Below are 22,230 nucleotides of genomic sequence, written 5' to 3'. Positions count from 1 at the left end.
TCATAACATCACACCGACAGATAAGGAGGAAGAGGAAGGGTGACTAGAAAGGCCATTATCCAGGAGTTCCCGCCACACCGAGGAGAGAGGGCAGTGAAAGTGTTCCTGAAAGACAGGCCGAGGGTGTCCTGACACAACATGTTAAGTACTGAAAGCCATTATTTTCTAATTAGGATTTGTAGTCTAAATCGTTTCCCTGTGAAGGCTGATTGCTGGTGCTTCATCGATGGTGAAGAAGTACACCTTGTTCCAATTATTGTCTGGATTTATTTAATGGAGGACATGTAGAGGTTAATCACCAGATGCCTGTGAGCTAGCTTTAGGAAGTCTGACTAATAAAAAAGATGGACTACTTTCCTCCTCCCATTTGTGCGCTGTATTGCCACACTTGGGATTGCAGCAGAGGGGGAGTTTGTAGCACAATATGCTAAATCTGTGCACAAATGGAATTAATGTCTTGAATAATTTCCTGTTTCTAGTCTTTCATTAGCCATCTTCAAACGGAAAGGACTGTATTTATTTCTTTGTTTTGCTATTTTTTTAGCTCCAAAACTCATTTCCAGGTAGCTTAAAAGGAGTCATAAAGAGTCTTAAATGTGGCTTTCTGAATCCTCAAGATACTCTGTGCGTGTGTACTGCAAGGTAACTTTGTTTCTTCTTCTTTGTTCTTGAAACATTTCTTTCAATTTGTTTGTTTCACAGCTCCAATACAGCTATTTTGAGGAAAACAAATCCCCTTTTCATGAAGCTGGTGCCAGTCAAAAGTTTTCCAGCAGGCAGTATTTTAGAAGTTGTGGCAAAAAGCAAACAATAACTGAACGCAAATGTAACGCACATGTTTGGTAAAGCTATAAAGAAAGGGATATCTTTTGTGAATTCCAAATTATTAAACTTTTCTGTAGCACACAACTCATTAACAAGTCTGCTTTTAATACGTTCCGGCTTAATTGATTGGCTCTTCCAGCACACCTGACTGTCATAAAGCACTGATTAGCACTCCCACCAGGATGTGCCAATTAAAAGTTCCCTAAACACAAAGATACCAGACATTTACCAGTCTTCTCAGGAGGCAGATGCCAGCACAGGACGGTGACGACTCAAGCTGTTATTTCTCTGAGATTATCTTCTGCACAAATTGCAAATAAAGATGTGCCTCTGAGCATTGTAGCTATCGCTCTGCCTGGTCACATTAGCCGGGGACGAGTTGAGTGTGACGAGAGGGCCAAACGAGTGAAGAGGAATGAACTGACACCAGCCTGAGATAAACAAGGGGGGGGGGAGTGAGGGCTCAGAAGCTAGGTAGTGGGAGCGGGGTGTTTTCGATGCAAAGAAAATTGTGTGCGGAAGTGGGTCGATTGTCAAGCACAGCATCCACTTGGGACTTATGTCTTTATTACTTTTTGTATTCTGCACCGTACGATACGACACACACACACAAATCCACTCAAACACTGTGAATGCCTCTCTCTTGGAAACGTATCGCATGCAGAGGCCATTGTTTGGTCCCAGTAGTCCCAGTACACGAGACCTAATTAACTTCTATCTATTATGTTAAAGAGTAGTAAAAAAAGAAACATAGAAAGCAAGTTTGTGTGAGAAATAGGAGGACTTTGAGAATGAATAATCTTCTGTGTGTGTGTGTGTGTGTGTGTGTGTGTGTGTGTGTGTGTGTGTGTGTGTGTGGGTGTGTGTGTGTGTGTAGGTGTGTGTGTGTGTGTGTAGGTGTGTGTGTGGGTGTGTGTGTGTAGGTGTGTGTGTGTAGGTGTGCGTGGTGTTCTCCAGTCAGCTGTATTATACGCAGATCTTGATAAGTTCAGTGTCTGTATCTATTTGCTATGGCGGTGTGATTTCACAGAGCTCATCTAGCCTCGCAAATATTAAGCGACGCAGAGATGGAGAGAAAGTCCGATGGGGGAGAGAGAGAGAGAGGGAGAGAGAGAGAGGGACAGAGGGTTGGAGGACAACTGAGCAGGCAGACCTCATTTACTAATCTAATTGATTGATTATTGTACACACTGCAGCAAAAATAGATCTCAATTCCACCTCCAATATTTGATTGCCTCTGGTTGTGCTCGTGTTAAATTGCAAGGCAAAGAGCGACGAGGAGAGAGCAGGATTAGAATAAGAGGGTTGGTTAAGGCAGAGCCCGTTGGGTAAGGTTTCTGCACTGTTTCACTTGTTTGTTTTGAGAACTACTTAGTTTTTATGAACTGGTAAATATGGCATTTGTCTTGGGAATTCCACAGCGATAGAATATATTCCTCCGTGTGGAAGCTTTTAGCAACTGACAGCGGAACATGTTCGGCAGTCTTCATCCGGGGTTTCTCGGGGAGTGGATCCTACAAGGTTTCTGAAAAACTCTAATTTGATTTTGCTCATGTGATGTACCCGTTTCCCCCACGTCGGTCCAGGCTGAATTATCTATAGGATGGATTGCTATGAAATTATTTATAAGACATTCATGGTCTCCAGAGGATAAACCTGGCATTTTATATAGAGGCCACCAGCAGGTCAAAATGTTGGAACAGGATGGATTGGAAGACATTTTTTTTTTTTACAGACATCCATGACCTCCAGAAGATTGATCATAATAACTTTTGTGTTTACCTGACATGTCCTTTTTGTGCTATCGTGAGTTTCACTTCTTGTGGTTTTGAGTGAAATATCTCAACAACTATTGGATGCATTGCCATGACATTTGGTACAGACAAGCGGGCCCCACAGGACGAATCATAATGACTTTGTGCCATCATCAGGTCAAAATGTTATTTTTGCGATACCAAGTACCTGCAAAACTAATGACCTTCCCCATGTATACTTTGTGTTAAGTGCTAATTAGGAGCTGTTAGTGTGCATTGACTAAGATCTAGCATGGCTGTAGTCTTTGGGTCTGGGGATATTTAGCAGATAGATTTAAGACTCATGTTTTATATAGGGACATATAAAACACATCAATATGCCAAAGAACATGGATTCAAAAAGGGCACAAAATATAGAATTCCAATGTAATCCAGGTGGAGCTGCCGCCACAAAATAGAACATAAACGTATGTCATGCTCAAACACGGTCATCGTGACAGCAGCTCTCTGATTGCTGGTGTCAATTTGGGACCTAAAAACAGGGTCGCAGGCCCTGATAAGGCTGAGAAATTAGAGACCCATGAAAAGTGCAATAGCAGCCATTCTGGATCCGGTTTGCCTTCGGGTGGCAAACGTACAGTACCGAGCTCAGTCACTGGGATCTTTTGTTTCACTAAACAGTAGCTGCTTGCTTTAAATAGAAACATCATGGCCGAATGAGTCACTGTCAGCAGGAGGAATCCATTTTTACAAATCGGTGGGTGGTGTGTCTAATAAGATGGCTGCTGGGCTTGAGTTCTTGTTTTCTTTCCTAGTTGATCTACTTGAGTCGAGTGTTGTTAAAAGCACAACGTGAAAGAGGAAACGCTGTGTAAATAACTTGGCTTACCTGCTCGCTCGCCTCTGCTACTCGAACATCTTGTGCACTTAGTCAAGAAATGTATCAACTAAAATCTACCAGATTTTAGTTTCCCTTTCACTCTCCCCCTGTGTCCTCCTTAACATTAATGCTTCTTTCTCTCCCTCCTTCGCTAATAGGCGACCCTCCGTTAGGTTTCCGGGACGTGTTGCTGCGTGACGGTCCCGAGGGATTCGCCAAGGCTGTCCGTGCCCACCAAGGCCTGTTGCTCATGGATACCACCTTCAGGGATGCCCACCAATCGCTCCTGGCAACCAGGGTTCGGACCCACGACCTGAAGAAGATCTCGCCATTCGTCAGCCACAACTTCAGCAACCTTTTCAGCCTGGAGAACTGGGGAGGTGGGTGTCTTTGTGCTGAATGACAACACTATTCTTCCAGTCTTTTAGGCTAAGCTAACCGTCTCCTTGTTCCGGCTGTATTTCTTAGCGTAGAAACGTTAAAGTGGTATCAGAGTTACAGAGAGACACCAAACTACAGCTACACCACTATTTGGCACTCGGAAGATTCCTAGTAATGAGGAAATACCCATGATATGTGATCTCATACAAGCAGTCATGATAAGCCTGAACTTCCCTTTCCTGATGGTTATCATTTTAATTAAACTCTTTCTGTACGTGCTCCCACATTTGAATGCTTCGTAACAGCGGTGCCCGTCCTCTCCATTCTCCTCCCACTCTTGCTGTAGACCCGTTCCGTGTTTGGTTGGAGACAGTGATTGTACCGCTTTGTTTTTCCCGTGTGAGCTATGCAAATCATGTGCCATTGAAAGCATATCTCATGCCTCCATCGCCTCTCCCACAAGTCAGTCTTCAGCGAGTTCCCTCAATAGACAATGAATGTACTGCTCTTGAATGAATTGAGAAAAATCATCCGTTATTGAAACCTCGTGAGGCACGAACAGTCCAATAGCCTCCCTTGATAATTTGCAATTACTCTGAAATTGGCCAGAGAACAAAAACTACGTGCCTCGTGTCTGAACAGTCGACGACGAGACCAATCATCGACACTTCTTGATAATGGTCTGATGTGAAGTGCAATTGTTATGAACTGGTTTCAAAGAGTAAATTCAGTTTTCCTGTTTGAACACTTAGGATACTCACATTTGTGGAAGAGATATGCCCAGTTGAACCTCTTGAGGTTGAAACATTTAATTTAATGCTCAATTATAGAAAAGCACTCAGAGCGATTATGCTTATTTTACTTGGAGTGCCTTCAGTGGATCACAAGAACAAACATAAGAACCGAACAACAAAGGCCTGAAGTAAAAAGGGTTTCAGTTTCAGTGACTGTGCTCATCGTTAGATGGTTAAACAAAGTGAGGAAAAAAAACAAAAACGCAAGGAGAGAACCTCTCCAGTGAAACCTTTTCAGTGCAGTAAACCCTTTCTTCGCTTGAATTCCTCCCGCTGGCTGATCACGACACACATTCATTACTGTGGGAGAGCATATTGGGCACACGTCGCATCAAGTAACTGTCTACTCACCTCATGTTTGAACAGATAAAAAGGTTATTGCAAAAGTCAAACGGAGGAGGTAGTTGGATATGACTACCGTCTTGATGAGACTGACCAAAGAAAAGATTATACCAGTTCAGATTAGCCATGTTTGAGGAGTTACATTAAAAGTAAATCTTTGAAGAGAGCCCGTGAAACCTCAGTGAACTCGGTTCTTCACTCTGCAGGATATTGTTAAAAAGGTGCCACTCTACTCTCTGTATGTCTCATTATACTGTGCGAGCCAGTTCTGAAAGGGGAAAGGGCTTCCATTAAGGGACATGCATTCCCTTTTTAACAGTTCGTTATCTTATATTTGAAGACTTTTAAAAAAAAGACTCGCGTCCACCATTCTTCAGCCCACATTTAAATGTTGTTTACAGTTATTCATGCGGCAATAACAGAACCTCTCTGAGGGCTTTGCTCCTGAGGATCCTACCATTCTCCGACAGCGTCTACACACAGTCCAATGGGGCGATTAGTTAATCTCCCTTTTAAGGAACGGGAAGCTCATAGCACAGTAAGACATGTCTGTATGTTTTACTAATGAAAGAGCGCAAACTGAGCTTTCCATCAGGTTTTTCCATCTGCGTGAGAAACCGGAAACTGTCAACCAAACCTGACAGAAAGCGTGCTTTGAGACCTTTTTCATGTTCGAGCGTTCAAGATGTTAGTTTAGTATGAGCTTCCTGTTTTCTTAACCGAGCCCTAATCATGGTGAAAGCCTAAAACCAATGGCCCATTGAACTGTACAAAAGCCGGAGAGAAGCTGTGGGGTAAGATTTTCTCAACTAAAACTATAGCTGGGGTTCGATTATGCTTCGACGTGAATGATTCTAAAGATACATTTAATAAGGTTTTGCCATAAACAGTGAAAGTTTCCCTTTAAACAAATCATAGGAGCATGACATCATGTCACCACTCACTTCAACTGACTATTCTGCCAAGCGCGTGATCATTCTAAGCTGAGCTGACAATATGGTAAAGACTCTTAATGTGGGCATTTGCTACAGTAACAGCTCAACGTAAACACCGTAGAACAGTCTGGCCCCTGAATGATAAAACGACGAGAGAGAGAGAGAGCGCTGAATACATCTTCCTTTGTGTCTTTCCGTCTAAACGCTCTCATAAAGAGTGGATGTGTGAATTGCAGTGGGAGTGGAGTTTCGAAATCTTCTGTCAATGAACGCGCTTGAAGTTCAAACAGTGTTCTGTCTTCATGAAAAAGTCAGAGCGAGTGAATATATGCGTTGCCTCTCTCCCATTTATACGACGACGGCGGCCATAGTACATCATTGAAATCACACGAAGAACGGGATGTCAGACGCTTAAACACCTGACATGATGGTTCTGTAATGGGCCGAGGTTATGAGCCGAGGAGATTGAGTCGCTCATTGAAGAAAAGTTGCAGAGAGAGAGAACGAGTGAATCAGCGGAGAGAAATGTAATATGCTAGTGGGTCCTCTTGAGCTGTCGGTAGCTCCTGCGTGATGTGATTATGAGTCAGAGAGCACAGGATAGTACATTCATGATTACCTAAACACTTAAAGGCGGAATTCATTCTTGAGATATGATCCCTCTGAATCCCTCCTGCAACTTATCAGTATCATAATGTGCTCCCTGTGCATGTTAATATGTTGATGCGAATTTGACTTGTTAAGCAGGAACAACAAAGCATTTAGAAAACAGAGTGATGCATCTGCCACCCGGCCTTTTTCAGCACAAAGTTCAGCTCAGTTGGTTGTTTTTCCGCTTTTCTTACACACAAACGTAATCCGTGTTATTTTTTTTACAGCAGCTCTTCTACTCTAAAGAAGCCAAACCAGTGTTCATTTTCACAAAATGCATTTCTTTGAGTGTTATGCATTTATTTTCCCTTCGTTTTATATATTGCCTTTTACGACTCTCCTATATACTCGCTTCCCTTTTTTCCTTTTGAAGTGTCGGGCCCAATCGGACACACCATCAGGTGTTATTTTCTCACACGGCTCCTCCAGAGCCACGCGCGGCATTAAAATACTGTTTTCACAGGATGAGTGGTACTCCCCTCGAGGAGCGTACTTCGTGAGAGAAATTATAGGAGGGCCTCTTTGATAAGACAATGTTGTAATCTTTTCCCGTCCGTCAGTGTAATGTGTGAATAACAGACCGTTTGTTTCCCTCCCCCGCTGTCCTTCATTCACTCATCTTCCGCTGCCCGACGTTCCCACGTACACTAGTTGGCAGCCACGCTCTCGCATGGTATTGATTTAGGGTGTGAAACACGAATCGGACTACCATGATGCTGCAGTGGAAAGGTTCAGCTCGAGCACACACTGTCCCACAAGGACAGCTTGTAATTGCACCTTTAAACAGCTCCTCATAAATCACTCAACGGCCATAGGAGGATTAACTACCATGCCTCTCTTGATAGGAAGTCCCTATACAATACACCTTTAATACAAAGTGATCAGACATAGAGAACGTTACACTCTGCTGTGCTCGAATCACTTCCCCGAAGTAAATCGCTAAGGGAGAGGACCATGCGAGTATTGACCACAGTTACCCCTATGCAAGAATGTTTTTTTAAATTGTATTTTTACATGGAATACAGTATTGCTTTCACATGTTTCAGACACTTCTATAAGGGCAGAATGAGATTGGAGATATTAAGCCTTAGGATTAAGTCCCTTCCTGATACAGTGTTCCTCCCTACACCATGGAAGATACAGTAAAAGTAATTGGTTCACATAGTGTATCTATATGGTTCCTAACATATATTTCACAGTAGGCAAATTTATCTGATGGTAATGCGGCAGATTCCTAATCACATGTTGGTGTGTGTGTGTGTGTGTGTGTGTGTGTGTGTGTGTGTGCGTGCGCCCTGCCGTTGTGTAATCGGCGTTTCACAGAACCGTTGCATGTTTTAAGGAATATGAGCCGTTTCCTGGTACGACACATGCAGTGGACACTAAACACGCGAAGCCTGACCAGCACGGGTAGCAACGGAAAATCAACCAATCCAGAGCGATTAACTGGAATCGCAGAGACATAAAAATTGATCCGACAAGATAAAGTGTCTGATGCATCAAGGCCATACTTGCACACTTAAGCAAAAATGCTGATAACTGCAGTGCGTGTGTGTGTGTGTGCGCGTGTGTGTGTGTGTGCGTGTGTGTGTGCGCGCAACTCAATGATTTAAATTATAGATGTTAATCATTTTTATTTATCACGGGCTTTCCTTTATTGGCTCAAGAGATGGAAGTTTTATAGAACTTTATTTTTCCACCAGGGGAGATTTGGATGAAGTAAAGAGTTTGTCAATATGAGAGCATTTAGTGTTTATTATTATTGAGTTCTGTATAAAGTGTACTCTTACCTAACATACCTACAGAAGATGTTACGGTCGTATATATTCCCACAGCACCTTTTCCAGCTGAGAAGTTGTTTTTCTCTTTTCTTTTTAAACATTACATGGGGTGTTGAATTCATTGCAAGCGTGGGCATTGCGTAACAGGCTCGTTACCGTCTTTCTCCCCTATTTTATTTCAGCTCATCTTCGTGACAGATTGCCGGCTGCCTATCTGCCCGGTGCTCCTGCCTAATGTTCCGATATTTGGGGCCAGCTGTCGGCCCTCATTCCTGTTATCAAATTATTTGAGCACATTCTGCTGAATTCCTTGTTCAGCATCACGTTTTCATATCTCACATGCTATAATACTAATATGTTTAACATCAGATAGGATTGCTTGGAGTCATTTCTGCTCCAAATCAGTGGTTTAAGAGACGCTGACGCAGACTGAAATCTAAATCGGGGGGGGGAGGAAATTATAATTGATTTAAGGGGAGGGTATCCAGACCAGCACATTCCTGCTAATCCCAGAGTGGGGAGCAAGCAATTGCGCTTAGTATTCTCTCTGTGTCCAACTATACGAGTGCACAGAAAATGAAATTTAATGATGACAGTGTTGGATCAGCAGAAAATCACTGGAGGCTTCCATATTTCTGGCTGATATGATAAACGGGTATGAGATTCGCTAATCTACTCCCCCATGAAAGGGAAATAAGAGATTGCTATCTGTTTTTTTTCCGCCTCTCCCACTGAAAGATTTCTGAGATTTTATAGTGACTTTAGAATGAAATGATGAAAGTGCGAGAGTGAACAATGAATGTGCAAGTGTCATCAGACATTTCATCTGAGCGCCCATTAGTGTGTGTGTGGGGGTGGGTGGGGGTGTGTGGGTGTGTGCGTGTGGGAGGGGGTGGGTGGGTGGGTGGGTAACGCGATGAGATTGAAATATTCGTTTTGGAGTCTAAAATTTAGATCAAAGTTCGGAAGATGGATGACACTTCAGATGACAGCTAATAATATACTGCTACCTGTGTGTGTGTGTGTGTGTGTGTGTGTGTGTGTGTGTGTAGGGGCTACCTTTGATGTGGCCATGCGCTTCCTGTCAGAGTGTCCATGGAAGAGGCTCCAGGAGCTGAGAGCGTTGGTACCAAACGTTCCTTTCCAGATGCTGCTGCGTGGGGCCAACGCTGTGGGCTACACCAACTACCCTGACAACGCCGTCTTTAAGTGAGTCACTCATACGCGCACATTTCTTACTTCCATTTTCTAAAATCTGAATTCAGTTGTGAAACAATCAGATGTTTAAGGGGCTGTCAGGCATAACACCAAGAGTCTCATCATGAATATGTAAGAACGATTTTGTATTTGCTTCCAAATCCATACATTCTCTCCAATAATGCTACAGAACTGAACACGCTGACACACACAAAGTAGGGCCGTGAATATAGGTCGATGCACACAATAGGTTCATCTGCATTGTCTATGCATGCGTTGAATACTGTGTATGCTGAGTGTAGTGTTTAGTATGTAGAATACAGTCAACTTCATCATTTATTATTTATTTTATTAGAACATTTACTATTGAGATTCAAAACTATTTTTCAAAGAACAAACAAGAGACTTAAAACACAGCAAAAAAAAATTGAATCAGTTTGTAATTTTCCTATTTAACATGTTTTCTCTGTGTTGAAAACATGGAATTCTTGTAAAACATCAATTTGCATAAATTTGCATTTGCATTGTCTTGAAGGCAGCTTCTGCAAATGGTTTACTCTCCCGCACGCACCTGTATTACCGTGGCAGTCTAGCAGCAATCTAACAGCACCACATATTACATTTACATAAGCACAATAAAAAGTATAGATATTTTTCTCCATTGTTTTAGGGTGATAATATCATGAAATATGACGACAGACATTCAAAGCTTCATTCGAAAACCACAATAGAAGCATTTGATATAAAAAACATGACATTTTATGAAGCCCTGATGTCACTAAATGTAGATATTAGTTCCTCACTATATAACTGTTTTCTGAAGGTAATATGTGGAATTGTTGTTTTGATGAGGTGATTTGGCAAAATGCATTGAAAGAGCTGCATGTGTACATCATTATTACTTACATGATCATAAAAGTGATTGTTGTTGTCTAGTGATGTGATGAAAGTCCATATGTGCTGGACACCATGCGGTGAAGGAAATCAATCAATTCTAATATTCACTCTTATAAATGAAATACTTATTTCCCCTTCACCTTTCATTCCACCCATGTTCTAACTATCGGTCTCTATTTATACGACACATGAAGCCCACACGGCTGCGTTGTCTTTATATCTAAATGGATGTTCTGAACAGCAGCGACCCACAAACCACACAAGTGACACACACATTTAGTCAGGTCAATTCGGTGGACGTTTTCCTGTTGCCTCTTAACATGCTCGGTGAGTTCCACACATTTCGCGCTCACACACACACACACACACACACACACACACACACGTACACACATCATTGATACAGATGTCACTAGAAATGTCTTTAGGGCCATAAATACCCCGCTGCCTACACACATGCATACACACGCCTTTAAAACTTTTCCAAATGAATTCACAAGTTACCTCGATGATGTGGATGACTCATGTATACAAAAGCGCGCACACACACTTGCATGCAGTTCCACGCACACACGCACAGTGCAATTCCCCTCACCTCAGATAAATTAGGAGTAGCTTTATGACTAATGCAGCTGTCCCCTTCTCCCTCCATCCCATTGAATCACGCACACAGACCTCCCCTATCCTCCCTATTTTGTTGCTCCCCCTCTCCTATCATATAGTCATTATTTATCCCCACTCTTATAACTCCCTTTTTATGCCTCCATTCATCTCTCCGCATTACACACTCCCTCCCCTCTTTTTAACTCCCTCTCTTCATCCCGACTGCTCTTCGTCTCCCTCTCCACCCCGCCTCACTCTCAGTGTCCCGTAGGGGGAGCGCCATCGAAAATGCGCACATGATTGTGATTAATGGCTTTGATCTGCTGGCCCAGCGCGCTCGCTCTCTCTCTCTCTCTCTCTCTCTCTCTCTCTCTCTCTCTCTCTCTCTCTCTCTCTCGCTCTCGCTCTCGCTCTCTCTCGCTCGTGTCACTCTCTCTTGTCACTCTCTCACCCTCGACGTTTTCAGTGCAGCAAGAACCCCGCTGCCAAGTGGCCCAAGCGCCTTCATTAAGTAAATCAAATCAGAGTGTAATTTAATTTATTTGTATTGATTTAAAGTGCGTGTCACAGGGTCACAGTGCAGTATACTCTGCAGCAAGGGGGATGTACCATTTTATAATGTCTAAAATGGCTGGTCGATCGCTAACTAGATCTTCTTGTCACTTAATTTGAGGGAAAAACCACTTTCTGATAAACATGATTCACATAATGATCACATCAGCTCTGAGTCAGATATGTAGGACAGTACAGTGTTTCTGATTCGGTGCCAAACAGCGTCCATTAGAGAGCACTCGCATTGTAGTGCTAAATAAATACCGGACACGCAGACGTTGGACTGGTAATCCTCTCGTGGCACAACATTAAGTGTGTCTGTTTATTTGCCAAAACAAAAGCTCTGTGTGTGGGTCAATATTGTATTCACAGCAACACAGCTACAGTAAGCACTCACCCCAGTTATGAAAAAGCTGATTAAGATACCGAGGCCGAGGCAATAATAGGAGGGATTTACCACTAGCAGCTTGGATAATGAGGCGGGTATACATTCATCTCCAGTCTTTGTGGGCTCCTGCAGGCTGTGTTAGCTCACTTTTCATAGAAATAGCGAGGATGTTGTATTAACGCAGGTACAGCGATATTCATGAGTGGTGATATGGAGGTGGATATAAACAGCTTATCCCAACCCCGGATATGCACTATTATCTGGGATACACTGTGCATGGAGACAAACTCATTATATGTGTGAGAGTAAGAGAGAGAGAGAGAGAGTACAGTAAGTCTCTGCAGTCTCACCAACCTCTTCTATTTCTGACTCTGATTTGAGGGTGGATTTTATGTACACGACTGCATGGGCTTTTTGGCTCACATCATTTTGCCCTCCTTCCGCCCCTCCTCCAGGTTCTGCGAGGTGGCCAAGGAGAACGGCATGGACATCTTCCGCGTGTTCGATTCCCTGAACTACCTGCCAAACATGCTGCTGGGCATGGAGGCTGCCGGAGCAGCAGGTGGCGTCGTGGAGGCTGCCATTTCGTACACGGGCGACGTCTCCGACCCGATGAGGCAGAAGTACTCTCTGGACTACTACATGAACCTGGCAGACGAGCTTGTCAAAGCCGGAACCCACATCCTCTGTATCAAGGTTAGGAAGTAGAGCTAGGCGCTAGTGTTTTTTTTTAGTGTGTGCTCTGAGAGTTGTTTACTGCTTTTCCTTCCCTGTGATAATCTAAAGAGTCTGGCACTTATTGTTTGCTTCTGAAATCCCTGCCCATCTGCCACCAGAATAACATACAACCAGCTGGAAGCCATCTTTGCAAGTGTGTGTGTGTGTGTGTGTGTTTTTTTTTCTCACTCAGGCTTGTATACACAGTCTTCTACACATGTATGTCATCATAATCAGGGCCTTGCACTAACAGACTGGCTGTCTGACTTTTTGGGCTGTGTACACTCTAATGTAGCACACGTAAACTTTCTTGTTTGCGGTTGGTTTAATCTAAGGTGAAACGGCATTGGCAGGTGAGACATTTAAATTGACTAATGAAATTCCTGATGTGATTACGGTTATTCAATCGTGTAAGCGAGCTGCAGAGTGTGGCTACTTGTTCGGCAACAACTACCATTACTACTCGTTCTTTTTATGTCACTTTTGGTGCTACTACTACTAAAATGCCAGCATGTTGGCTGACATTCAGCCACTGGCGTTTCTAATAATCAACTTCACCAATGTATCATGAAGAAAATCCCTTTGACACAAAGCACATCAATGCATTTTGATGAGCATTTTAATTAATAAAAAAAAAACCTCAGGCTTTAACTGTTGAACAAGGAGGGAACGGTTATAATAAATAGAAATAGGTCCCAGATTTCTGTGTACGTCCATTTTTTCCATCTATTGTGTGTATGGCCCTTCATAGGAGGCAGTTTCTGATAGGGCTGTGAACCACTCAGAGTAGGTCTGGTCGTTCCCCCATGTCGAGTGCCTCAGTATGACCCTCTTAGCTGAGGTGAGAGCAACCTTTAAGCTTTCTTCCCAGCTATTCTCTCAAGTCCTTTTAGGCTATTCAAGAAGCATCGAGCAAGGGTAAGACCAACACCAATATGCAAGCTTTTTTTTCCCATGACACCCTGCCAATAGGCTACGCTCGGACAATTGAGGAACATATGGACACAATCACCTAGTTCCATTTGGCATGGCCAGCAGAGGCGTGAATGGCCCAGTGCTGCCCTTTTTTATTCTCACAGGTCTCCAGTAGAGTATTTTAAATTGAATAAGTTCAGACCTGGCATTGCTCATTGGATGAACAGCGCTAAAGTTTTTGTGCCTTGCTCCCATTGAATTAACGTGTGTATGCTTGAGCCTCTTATCTAAATGAATAGACTGATAATACTCACATTGAATTAATTTCTTTATTCATGCATGGCAGGATATTTTCAGACGTGAAATGATAAACTCCCGCTCTACTAAAGTGTGAACCATCACACAGCAGTGGCAGTCTCATAAAAGGCCTGCACAGCTAATGAGGTTAACATTTAAAAGAGGAAATGAGCATGAATTATAACTTCATGGAGAGCAATGATCACCAGAGGGAGCGCAACTAAACATCTAAGCTCTCTCTGTGAATTTTCTGTTAATATCATTTAAGCTTTATTTTTTATAATCATCCTCCAACAAGTGTGTCTCTTTAAAACCACCACTTGTGTCGTTAATTTTGCTGCAGGTTATCATTTCCCAGTACACATTAGATAGTTTTTAGTAACATTTTTGTAGAATTGATTAAACATATTAAACGACTTCAATTCAAACCGAAAGGTGGCCGTTTTATCTTCACAAGTGTGCTTTTTATCAGCAAAGACACAATGATTATTTTGAGAAGTTCAACAGCAAGTATTCCTTTTACGAGTTCTCATTACTGAAATGATTTTGGTGTTTGTGAACATGTTCCTTTCCGCTTCCATTCTTTTGGAGCTGTTTTTACTCATCCGTTTCCACCAAATTATGGGCACTCCGTGGTCTGTTCCAGCTTTCATGAGAAGCCTCAGGCTTGTGCTGTGTGCGCTCTCCCTCTCACTAATGCAGACTAAGACAGGTGGTTGAAATCAATCTTGTTCAACAAAGTCCAGGACTCCATATCCAAAACTAAGATGTGTTACAGAAAGCCACTTAAAACAGGATTAAGACATCTGGCAAAGGGTCTACTCCTGGGTTCATTTATAGTCAGGGATTCCAAGCAAACGTGTTTTAGCAGTGCTTAAATGATGTGAAAGAGAAAATACTTGGCAACGTATAAATCTGTCATATTTTGGGATATTAAATATACTAAATGGGAACCTCTAGCATATGTGTATAACAAATCATGTCAAAAGTCTGTCAAACATCCCATTTAATTGTTCCTTCAATCCTTTTACCCCCCTACCCCGCTGTGTCTCCCTCTCGATCTCTCGACCAGGATATGGCCGGCCTGCTGAAGCCACAGGCCAGCAGGCTTCTGATCGGCTCTCTGAGAGACCGTTTCCCGGACGTACCCATCCATGTGCACACACACGACACAGCTGGAGCCGGCGTGGCCGCCATGCTGGCTTGTGCCGAGGCTGGAGCCGACGTGGTGGATGTGGCGGTGAGTACTCATCGCGAACGTAGACATTTTCTACCAGCTGCTGCCGTTTGCATTGTGAAATGTAGTGAAACAAAGACGGAACAACTCTTACTGCGTTCACTGGCGCATGCTGCCGGCATTAGGAGTTACATTAACACAATTGGCTGCTATTTGCAGTTTTGGGCCATTCTGCTGTTCATTTCTTTATAGCATTTTATAAAAGAAACAACTGGTCGTCCAGCGCGGATCAGACACTAAAAAATCATATTTGTGTATCAGCCCCGTTCGTTGTCTTTTTACTCTGTCAAGTAATGAAATGTTTATGCTTAATAAATATATTATTACCATTAAAGGAAGATATCCAAGACCTAAATGTTTTTGGAGGTAAAAATCTTCTCCCTTTTGATGGGAAATTGATGTTTTCATGCGTTCTTCCTATTAATCATCATCAACCATGTGTATAAGATTGATCCACCAAGCTGTGGACCCACATAGCACACTGTTACAACGATCAAGGCTCTTTTTCAAACACTATTCATCTTGAATATCCCTCTCTAGGTCGACTCTATGGCCGGGATGACCTCTCAGCCCAGCATGGGAGCCATGGTGGCCTGCACCAAGGGGACCAATCTTGACACCGGTAAGCACCGCGTTCACCAACCTGCCAGCACCAACATGGTAAAATGGTAAAGAGCAGATTAGAAAGACTTGTTGGAATAAACACCCTCATATATCCTCTGTGAAAGTAAAGGAAGAATCAATACGTAAGTTTATTAATTGGCACGACACCACACGGTGCTTTTTTATTGTCGTGTCTAACTGTTAATGAGACAGAACATCTCTTAGATCACACGTTTCGCTCAGAGAAGATTTCTTAGTGTCTTTCTGAGACTCTCCCACTTTACATGAGAGGGACAAAAAAAAAAAAAATCAATGGACAAATCAATAAATGACAGAGCGCATCACTAATTATGGCCCTCAGTCAGAAAGCCCGGCGTTTTCTGCTCGGTGATAATGTACACAGCCAACTATGAGAGGAAGATGGAAATAAAACCTGATGCTCTGTTAATCAGAACATAGAAATACAAATATTGGTTGTAACCATGAATAATGTGCTCTTGTATTCATCATAGCATGCTCAAAAACATTTTGACTACATTTGAGGGGCTTTTCCCAAGGCATCCTTTGACATGGTTGTTGATGATTCATTTGCTTCCCCTACCCCCACGTTCTGCCAGCTTCTATCAAGAGATCTTTCGTTCGCACTCTGGCCCTCCACAGCTTTACTCTACCTTCTTAGGAGGTCGACTGATATGTGGGAGATGGATTTATAATATGTTCATCTCCCTTTGGGTTTGCTGTGCTCCAGTGTGTTCTGCTCAATGTAATTTTCCCCGACTGTCTCTCCCACCTCTTGATAGCCGCCCGGGCTCAGCGACCGCTTTCTCCCACAGCAATGGGTGCGAAATATATTAAAGCGGCAACATGAAAAGCCGCTGTTAGAAATTAAAGGAACATGAAACAGACTAAAGGAATTAAAACTGATGTGTGGTTTGCTGCATAGTCGTGTAGAGTAATGCTTTTGGGAAAACCGACTCGGCTCCACTAACTAGATCTGATAGCTCATTTCCATTACTCGGGAATAGCAACCTGCTAATTTTGTACACGCTATGTTCAAACTGCACAGCTAATGCACAGCCTGCTGCTGTAGCGCAGGACACTATTTGTGTTTTAAGCTGTTAATTACCATCTAAATGCAGATGTTTGCCAAGTCCTCCTCGTGTTCAGACAGTTTCCTGCCTCTGGGCATCAGAGAGACATTATTTTTCATCAGCTCGGTTTGTGGTTATCATGTGGTCTTTAGAGAAAACCCCTCACTAAAGCCTATCAATGATTGGTTGTGTCCCATGGTAACATATTTAGAGGAAAACTCATTCCCAAATTCTCTTTACACCCTCCGCATGTTTATTCATGCGTTCTCATAGAAACCACGTCACACAGTCTTGGAGTGGTTTCTGCTGGTCCTGTAATAAATGGGGGAAATTGGTGTCTGTCGTCATCGAACCTCAGAATATTCAAACAGTTTAAGTAGTAACTTTAATTCCAGGCTGATGTGATGAAGTTGGGTCAGAAGTGTCTGCTGTTGCACCACCTGTAACCACACCCAACAGTGATGTCATAGTGTCCTGACACACCCTGGAGTACAACTTGTGTGTGTGTTTAATTTTTACTGATGCGACAAACTGCTCGGTTAGGTTTAGGTAACCAAAGTTAAAGGCTGAGGAAAAGATGGTGGTTTGGGTGAAAATAACTTTGTGTAAGTAAGAACGCTTGTTACGTAACTGGCGCTAGTTAAGTTAAGTACATAGGTTACGTAACAGAAGTCAGGTAAATAAATCAATGTTGACTTGACATGAGACGTTTGTGTTTCAAGCGATTACAACTCTAGACTTTACCTCAACTTTAGACTACGTCAGTTGTTGTCATCCAGACGCTAAAGGGTGCGTCGGTATCAGGAGGTGTGAAGTTAATCCACTGGTCAACAAAAACAAGATTATAACAAAAGGCAATGCTCCTTGTATTTCTGGGTCAGTTTAGTTGCTAGCGCCTAAGAGTGGCCAGAGAGACAACAGGATGTCACATTTGTATTTGCAGTGCAGCTACAGTCAGTGGTGTTGGAAAAGCAGAGGATGACAGTAAACATCAGTGTTGATGGTGTCTCAGGGCATCCTTCAAAGTGAATTGTTTTCTTTTCCAGGCTCATTGCTAAATACTGCTGCAGAAACAATCATACAGGCGTGTCACGGAAGAACAAGACAATTCTGTAATAGGCCACAAAGCAACACAACAAGAAGGCCAGGACAAGTTTTTTGAGTGTGATGTGTGAGCTGTGCTCTGAAAGGAAAACAACTTCACTGCTGCTCTCTTCACGGCTTCACGTTTAACCCTTAGGTGATCGCAGCAGGTTCACGTCCATCCTCTCGAGCTGGCAAATATTGTTCTGGCCCATTTATGAAATAACTATGAAGCATCAAAGTATCCGAGGGAGAGGAACTCTCTCATCATTTAAACACTGTCCAAGTTAGTGACGGAATATCAATTTATGTGCCTACAGTTCCCAGGGACAAAAAACAGCAGAGAGAGAGAGAAAGACAAGGTCATTACTCAAGAGCAAGAGGTTTTCAAGTTTGTCAGTTTATTCATGGAATTTCAATTTTACTCACTTGACACTGAAATCGGGAGGATGTCTCTCACACACACACGTGTGCATACTTATAGTGTGTCCTGATGTGGCCTTGGTACATGTATTATGCATACACATGCCGACAAACTCCTTCCAAATTCTTTTCCACCTTTAACTTTTGTGCTCGTCTGTTTGTTTCATCTCTGCCTCTCTTTTTGCTCCCCCCCCCCCCCCCCCCCTCCACCTCCATCTTTCTATCGCACTACTTCTGCAATCAAGCAGAGCACTTGGATACTTCCATACCTTCCTTAGTCTGACCTTAGTCTGTTTACTGCTTCCCCTCCCCCACCCCTCCCCACTCTTTCTTCCATCTCTGCTACAAAGCAGTAATCAGTGCTGTGCAGTTTGCTCTGCTTTTTCCTATCACCCCCGCTTCTCTCGCATTGTCTTTCCATCCTCCTCCTCCCTCTCACTCGTTCACAAAGCAATTAACAGCACTTTACATGCCTATTTCACTCCCTCAAACTCCCTCACTCTTTGCTCTTTCCCTTCCACTCCCCCCAGCGTCTCCCACAATACCCCTTTGTCCCGAAGAAACGGCGCTTCTCCCGTTAAGTCATTTGTCTTTAAGCTGTCACTTTATTTATTCAGTCAGACACGGTGTGCGTGCACACACTCGTGCATTTAAAAAAAGCCGTACATATTCCAACGACACTCATGCTGCTGAATGATGACACACGTTTAATTGGTCCTTGTGTTTATTTGAGACGGCATTTACTGCATCATGCATGGATTTAATTGACAATGTAGCAGTCTGAGACGCAGCGGTCATCAGGCACACAGAGGGCTGTACACAAAGCATGGATATTACTATACGTAGGCGCCAAGCACTGACCCCAGACGGCGGAGCAAGCGAGCCAACGCATTAAGCTTCTTGTTCACCTCCCTCATCGCTCTCTTTCTTCATCTGTCAGCGTTCAATTTTCCCATCTTTTTTCCGTGAATTCTCCCATGCTCATCTGTCTTCATCTATTCGTCTTGGTTAGCTCTCATCGTCTCAGCAAACACAAACTGTGTGTGTGTGTGTGTGTGGCTGTCTTTCTACTACTGTGTGCATCTGTGTCAGTGTAAAGAATGCACGTACGAAGCTTACCAACGCAAATACGCGTGTGTCTCTGTCTGTTTATGTTCTGCAGTAGTGCGTTTGTGCTGCTAATGGCTTGTTATATTGATGGCACTTTGTCACCGCCAAGCAGCCATCTGAATGACATATGTGTCTGCATGTGCTAGTGTACCTGCGTGTCTGTGGCTTATATACACACATGGTATAGTGGTGTAGTGATTGATGTAACCAGCAGCCCAGAAAAAAAACAATGCCGTATTTCCCTCCAGCGGTGATTTAGCAAATGTCAAAATCCACAGTTTGTAGCTGTACTTCACATTTATAGAACACTTTCATCCCAAAAGGCAAGTTAGGTCATCACAATAGCAGAACATCATGAAGACAAAACACAATATTGTTGTGCTCGCTTAATTATGTCGAGTTTTACGGTTGGTTGAGAAATCAATCCTCGCCAAAGCACTTTCCAGATAATTGAAGTCTGTTGATTTAACTTGTCTTCCTGCGTTTGGCCTTGTTGCTTGTGGACATCTTTTCAGGCAGGTGCTGTAGGTCAGCTGCCTCTGCAACCAAAAGGCCCGGGTTTCAAACCGCACTCTAGAATACATTTACAAGCAGGAATCTGATGTAAAGTTTTTTTCCTTACCTCAGTTTGTTGTCTGCCACTTCTGAAATCTGTGTAGAACGCTTTAGAACTGTAAACACTGAGTCTATGGTAGCAGACAGGGCAAATATAGAATATATCATGTAAGCTTAATACCCGACTCATTTCAATTTAGAAATTGCTTTCAAAAATAAAATGATTCTTCGTATAAGGAAAACATATCTGCCATGTAGGCCGGTGACCTGGAAGTTTTACCTGCCACAGCCAACATTCACCCTCTGCTTGGCAGGTGCTCTTTTCATTCCCTGCGTACAACTCCTTCAGATCAGTAAAAGTATCAATACGACAATCTAAATATACTCCTTTACAAGAAAAAGTCCATCAGCATGTACTGCAGAAAAATGTCCCCGGTGACTGATATGACATTATAAATTAATATAATTGCAAAGTTGTTTTTTTAAATCTAAAATCGTTCTTACGGTAATATCTCATATTCTAATTACAGTCACAGTTATTATTGCTGTGGGCCAATGCATCACAGAGATATGTGGTGGTGAAATGTCTCTTTAATGAAACTAACATGGGGCCTCAACTAAATCCTACATCTTTAGCAATATATTGTATTTTATAATATCAATTGTTTTTTACTAGATATATTTCAATCTTGTACTTAAGTATAGTACTTGAGTAAACGTTAAGTAAACTTAAGTACCGTCTTTTAGCGTAAGCAAGCACTTTCAAGTTTTCTTAAGAAAATGTTGCCTTTCCCAGTTTTCATTTAAAAAAGAGCATTGAAGGACTAGTTTAACTTTTTGGTAACTTTGCCTTTTTGTCTTCTCGTTGTGCCTTAGATGAGAAGATCAATACCAGTCTGATATCTGTCCGTTCAGTATGAAGCTGGAGCGAGGAGCCAGTTAGCTTAGCATAAAGTACCCCACAATGTCTGACTATTCCTTGAATGATTGAGAATCCTATGCCAGGGTAGAGTTCAACTTTCTGAAGAATACACCATTTTTTATTTTTACAGTATGATGAAAAATGTGTATCTGCAAATTCAGTAAAATCCACCTAAAAAAAGCGACAGTTTCCCCCTGGCTTCACTCTGCCAAGTTGATGCGTTTTCCTGATTAGCATATCAGGCCGAATGTGTACTATGTCATGTTACATTGAGGTATTTCCAGCACAGCCTCAGTAGAGTTTATCTGTCAGTTACTGGCAGAAAGCTCCTGTTCGTCTTATTTTAAAGAATCTTCATTTAGAAGAATCCCACATTAGCGTCAGTGACAGTTGCTGTCAGCTGAGGGAACTTACTCACTGCTGCGACTACATATTTTACATACATATATGTTTACATATATTCTAAAGGAAGTGGAGTAGAAGGTGGTCAGCTGGTACTGGAAAGAGGTGAAACTGATAGGTGAATCAACAGTGGATGCTGTCACGTTGAACATCACATCCCCTTGTGAATTGAGGCTATAATTTCACAACGGACACAAAAACGAAAGCTACAGAATTGGTTCTCAAACACAGAAGGGAAATCGCCCTAATTACTGGCTGGCTTTGGCAGGCAGCTGAACTTGAAGAGCACATTAGTTTCACATTAATATCACACTAGCTCCATTTCCCCGCCAAGATCACAGTGGAAACGCACAAACACTTTTTGGAGTACGTACTTTCTTTGAATCAAGCTTGTCACACTGTTGTGGTTGGATGTAAGGAGCTAAGTTTGTCTCATTAACGCGGCTGATTTTGTTGTCATCATTAGCCAAAAGCTCAGTGTACTGCCATTTCTGTCACGGCATTGAAACTGATTTTTCCTTTCAAGGTAATGCGCTTTAGCATGGCTGTAGCAGAATGTCATAAATATGAGCAACAGATATTTTGTTGTTGTTGTTTTTAGGATCACAAAATATCTCAGGGATTTAATGAGCGCCAAAGGCAAGATGTAAATGCACTCTTACAGGCTAATAAGTGAGCTTTAAAGCTTTTCCGGCCTGTAACCCGTTTTAAGTCCCACATTTATACTGACTTAATGCAATTTTTAGGAGTTGTCAAAAAGTGAGCTCCTGGCAGATTTATACATGTCTCTGCTGACATTTTGGTTTCTCTTGCTGACTGGTTTGAGGAATAGGACCGTGGTATAGTAGAGCATAAAAACAAGATGGGTAGGACCTGTTCTCTTGAACAAAGTACT

General features: G+C 42.6%; 1 protein-coding gene across 1 annotated transcript in view; it reads left to right on the top strand.

Moving 5' to 3' along the window:
- pcxb (pyruvate carboxylase b) overlaps positions 1–22,230 on the top strand; it is a 244,169-nt gene that overhangs the window by 195,329 nt on the left and 26,610 nt on the right. Inside the window, exons 15-19 of the mRNA XM_079185036.1 lie at positions 3,618–3,839; positions 9,396–9,552; positions 12,436–12,676; positions 14,982–15,149; positions 15,687–15,768. Coding sequence (XP_079041162.1) covers positions 3,618–3,839; positions 9,396–9,552; positions 12,436–12,676; positions 14,982–15,149; positions 15,687–15,768 — 870 coding nt within the window. The remainder of the gene's footprint in view (positions 1–3,617; positions 3,840–9,395; positions 9,553–12,435; positions 12,677–14,981; positions 15,150–15,686; positions 15,769–22,230) is intronic.

This window comes from Pholis gunnellus, assembly GCF_910591455.1.
Source record: "Pholis gunnellus genome assembly, chromosome: 23".
Lineage (NCBI taxonomy): Eukaryota > Metazoa > Chordata > Actinopteri > Perciformes > Pholidae > Pholis > Pholis gunnellus.
Note: the sequence above shows the minus strand (reverse complement) of the source record. Positions and strands in the feature narration are given on the sequence as shown.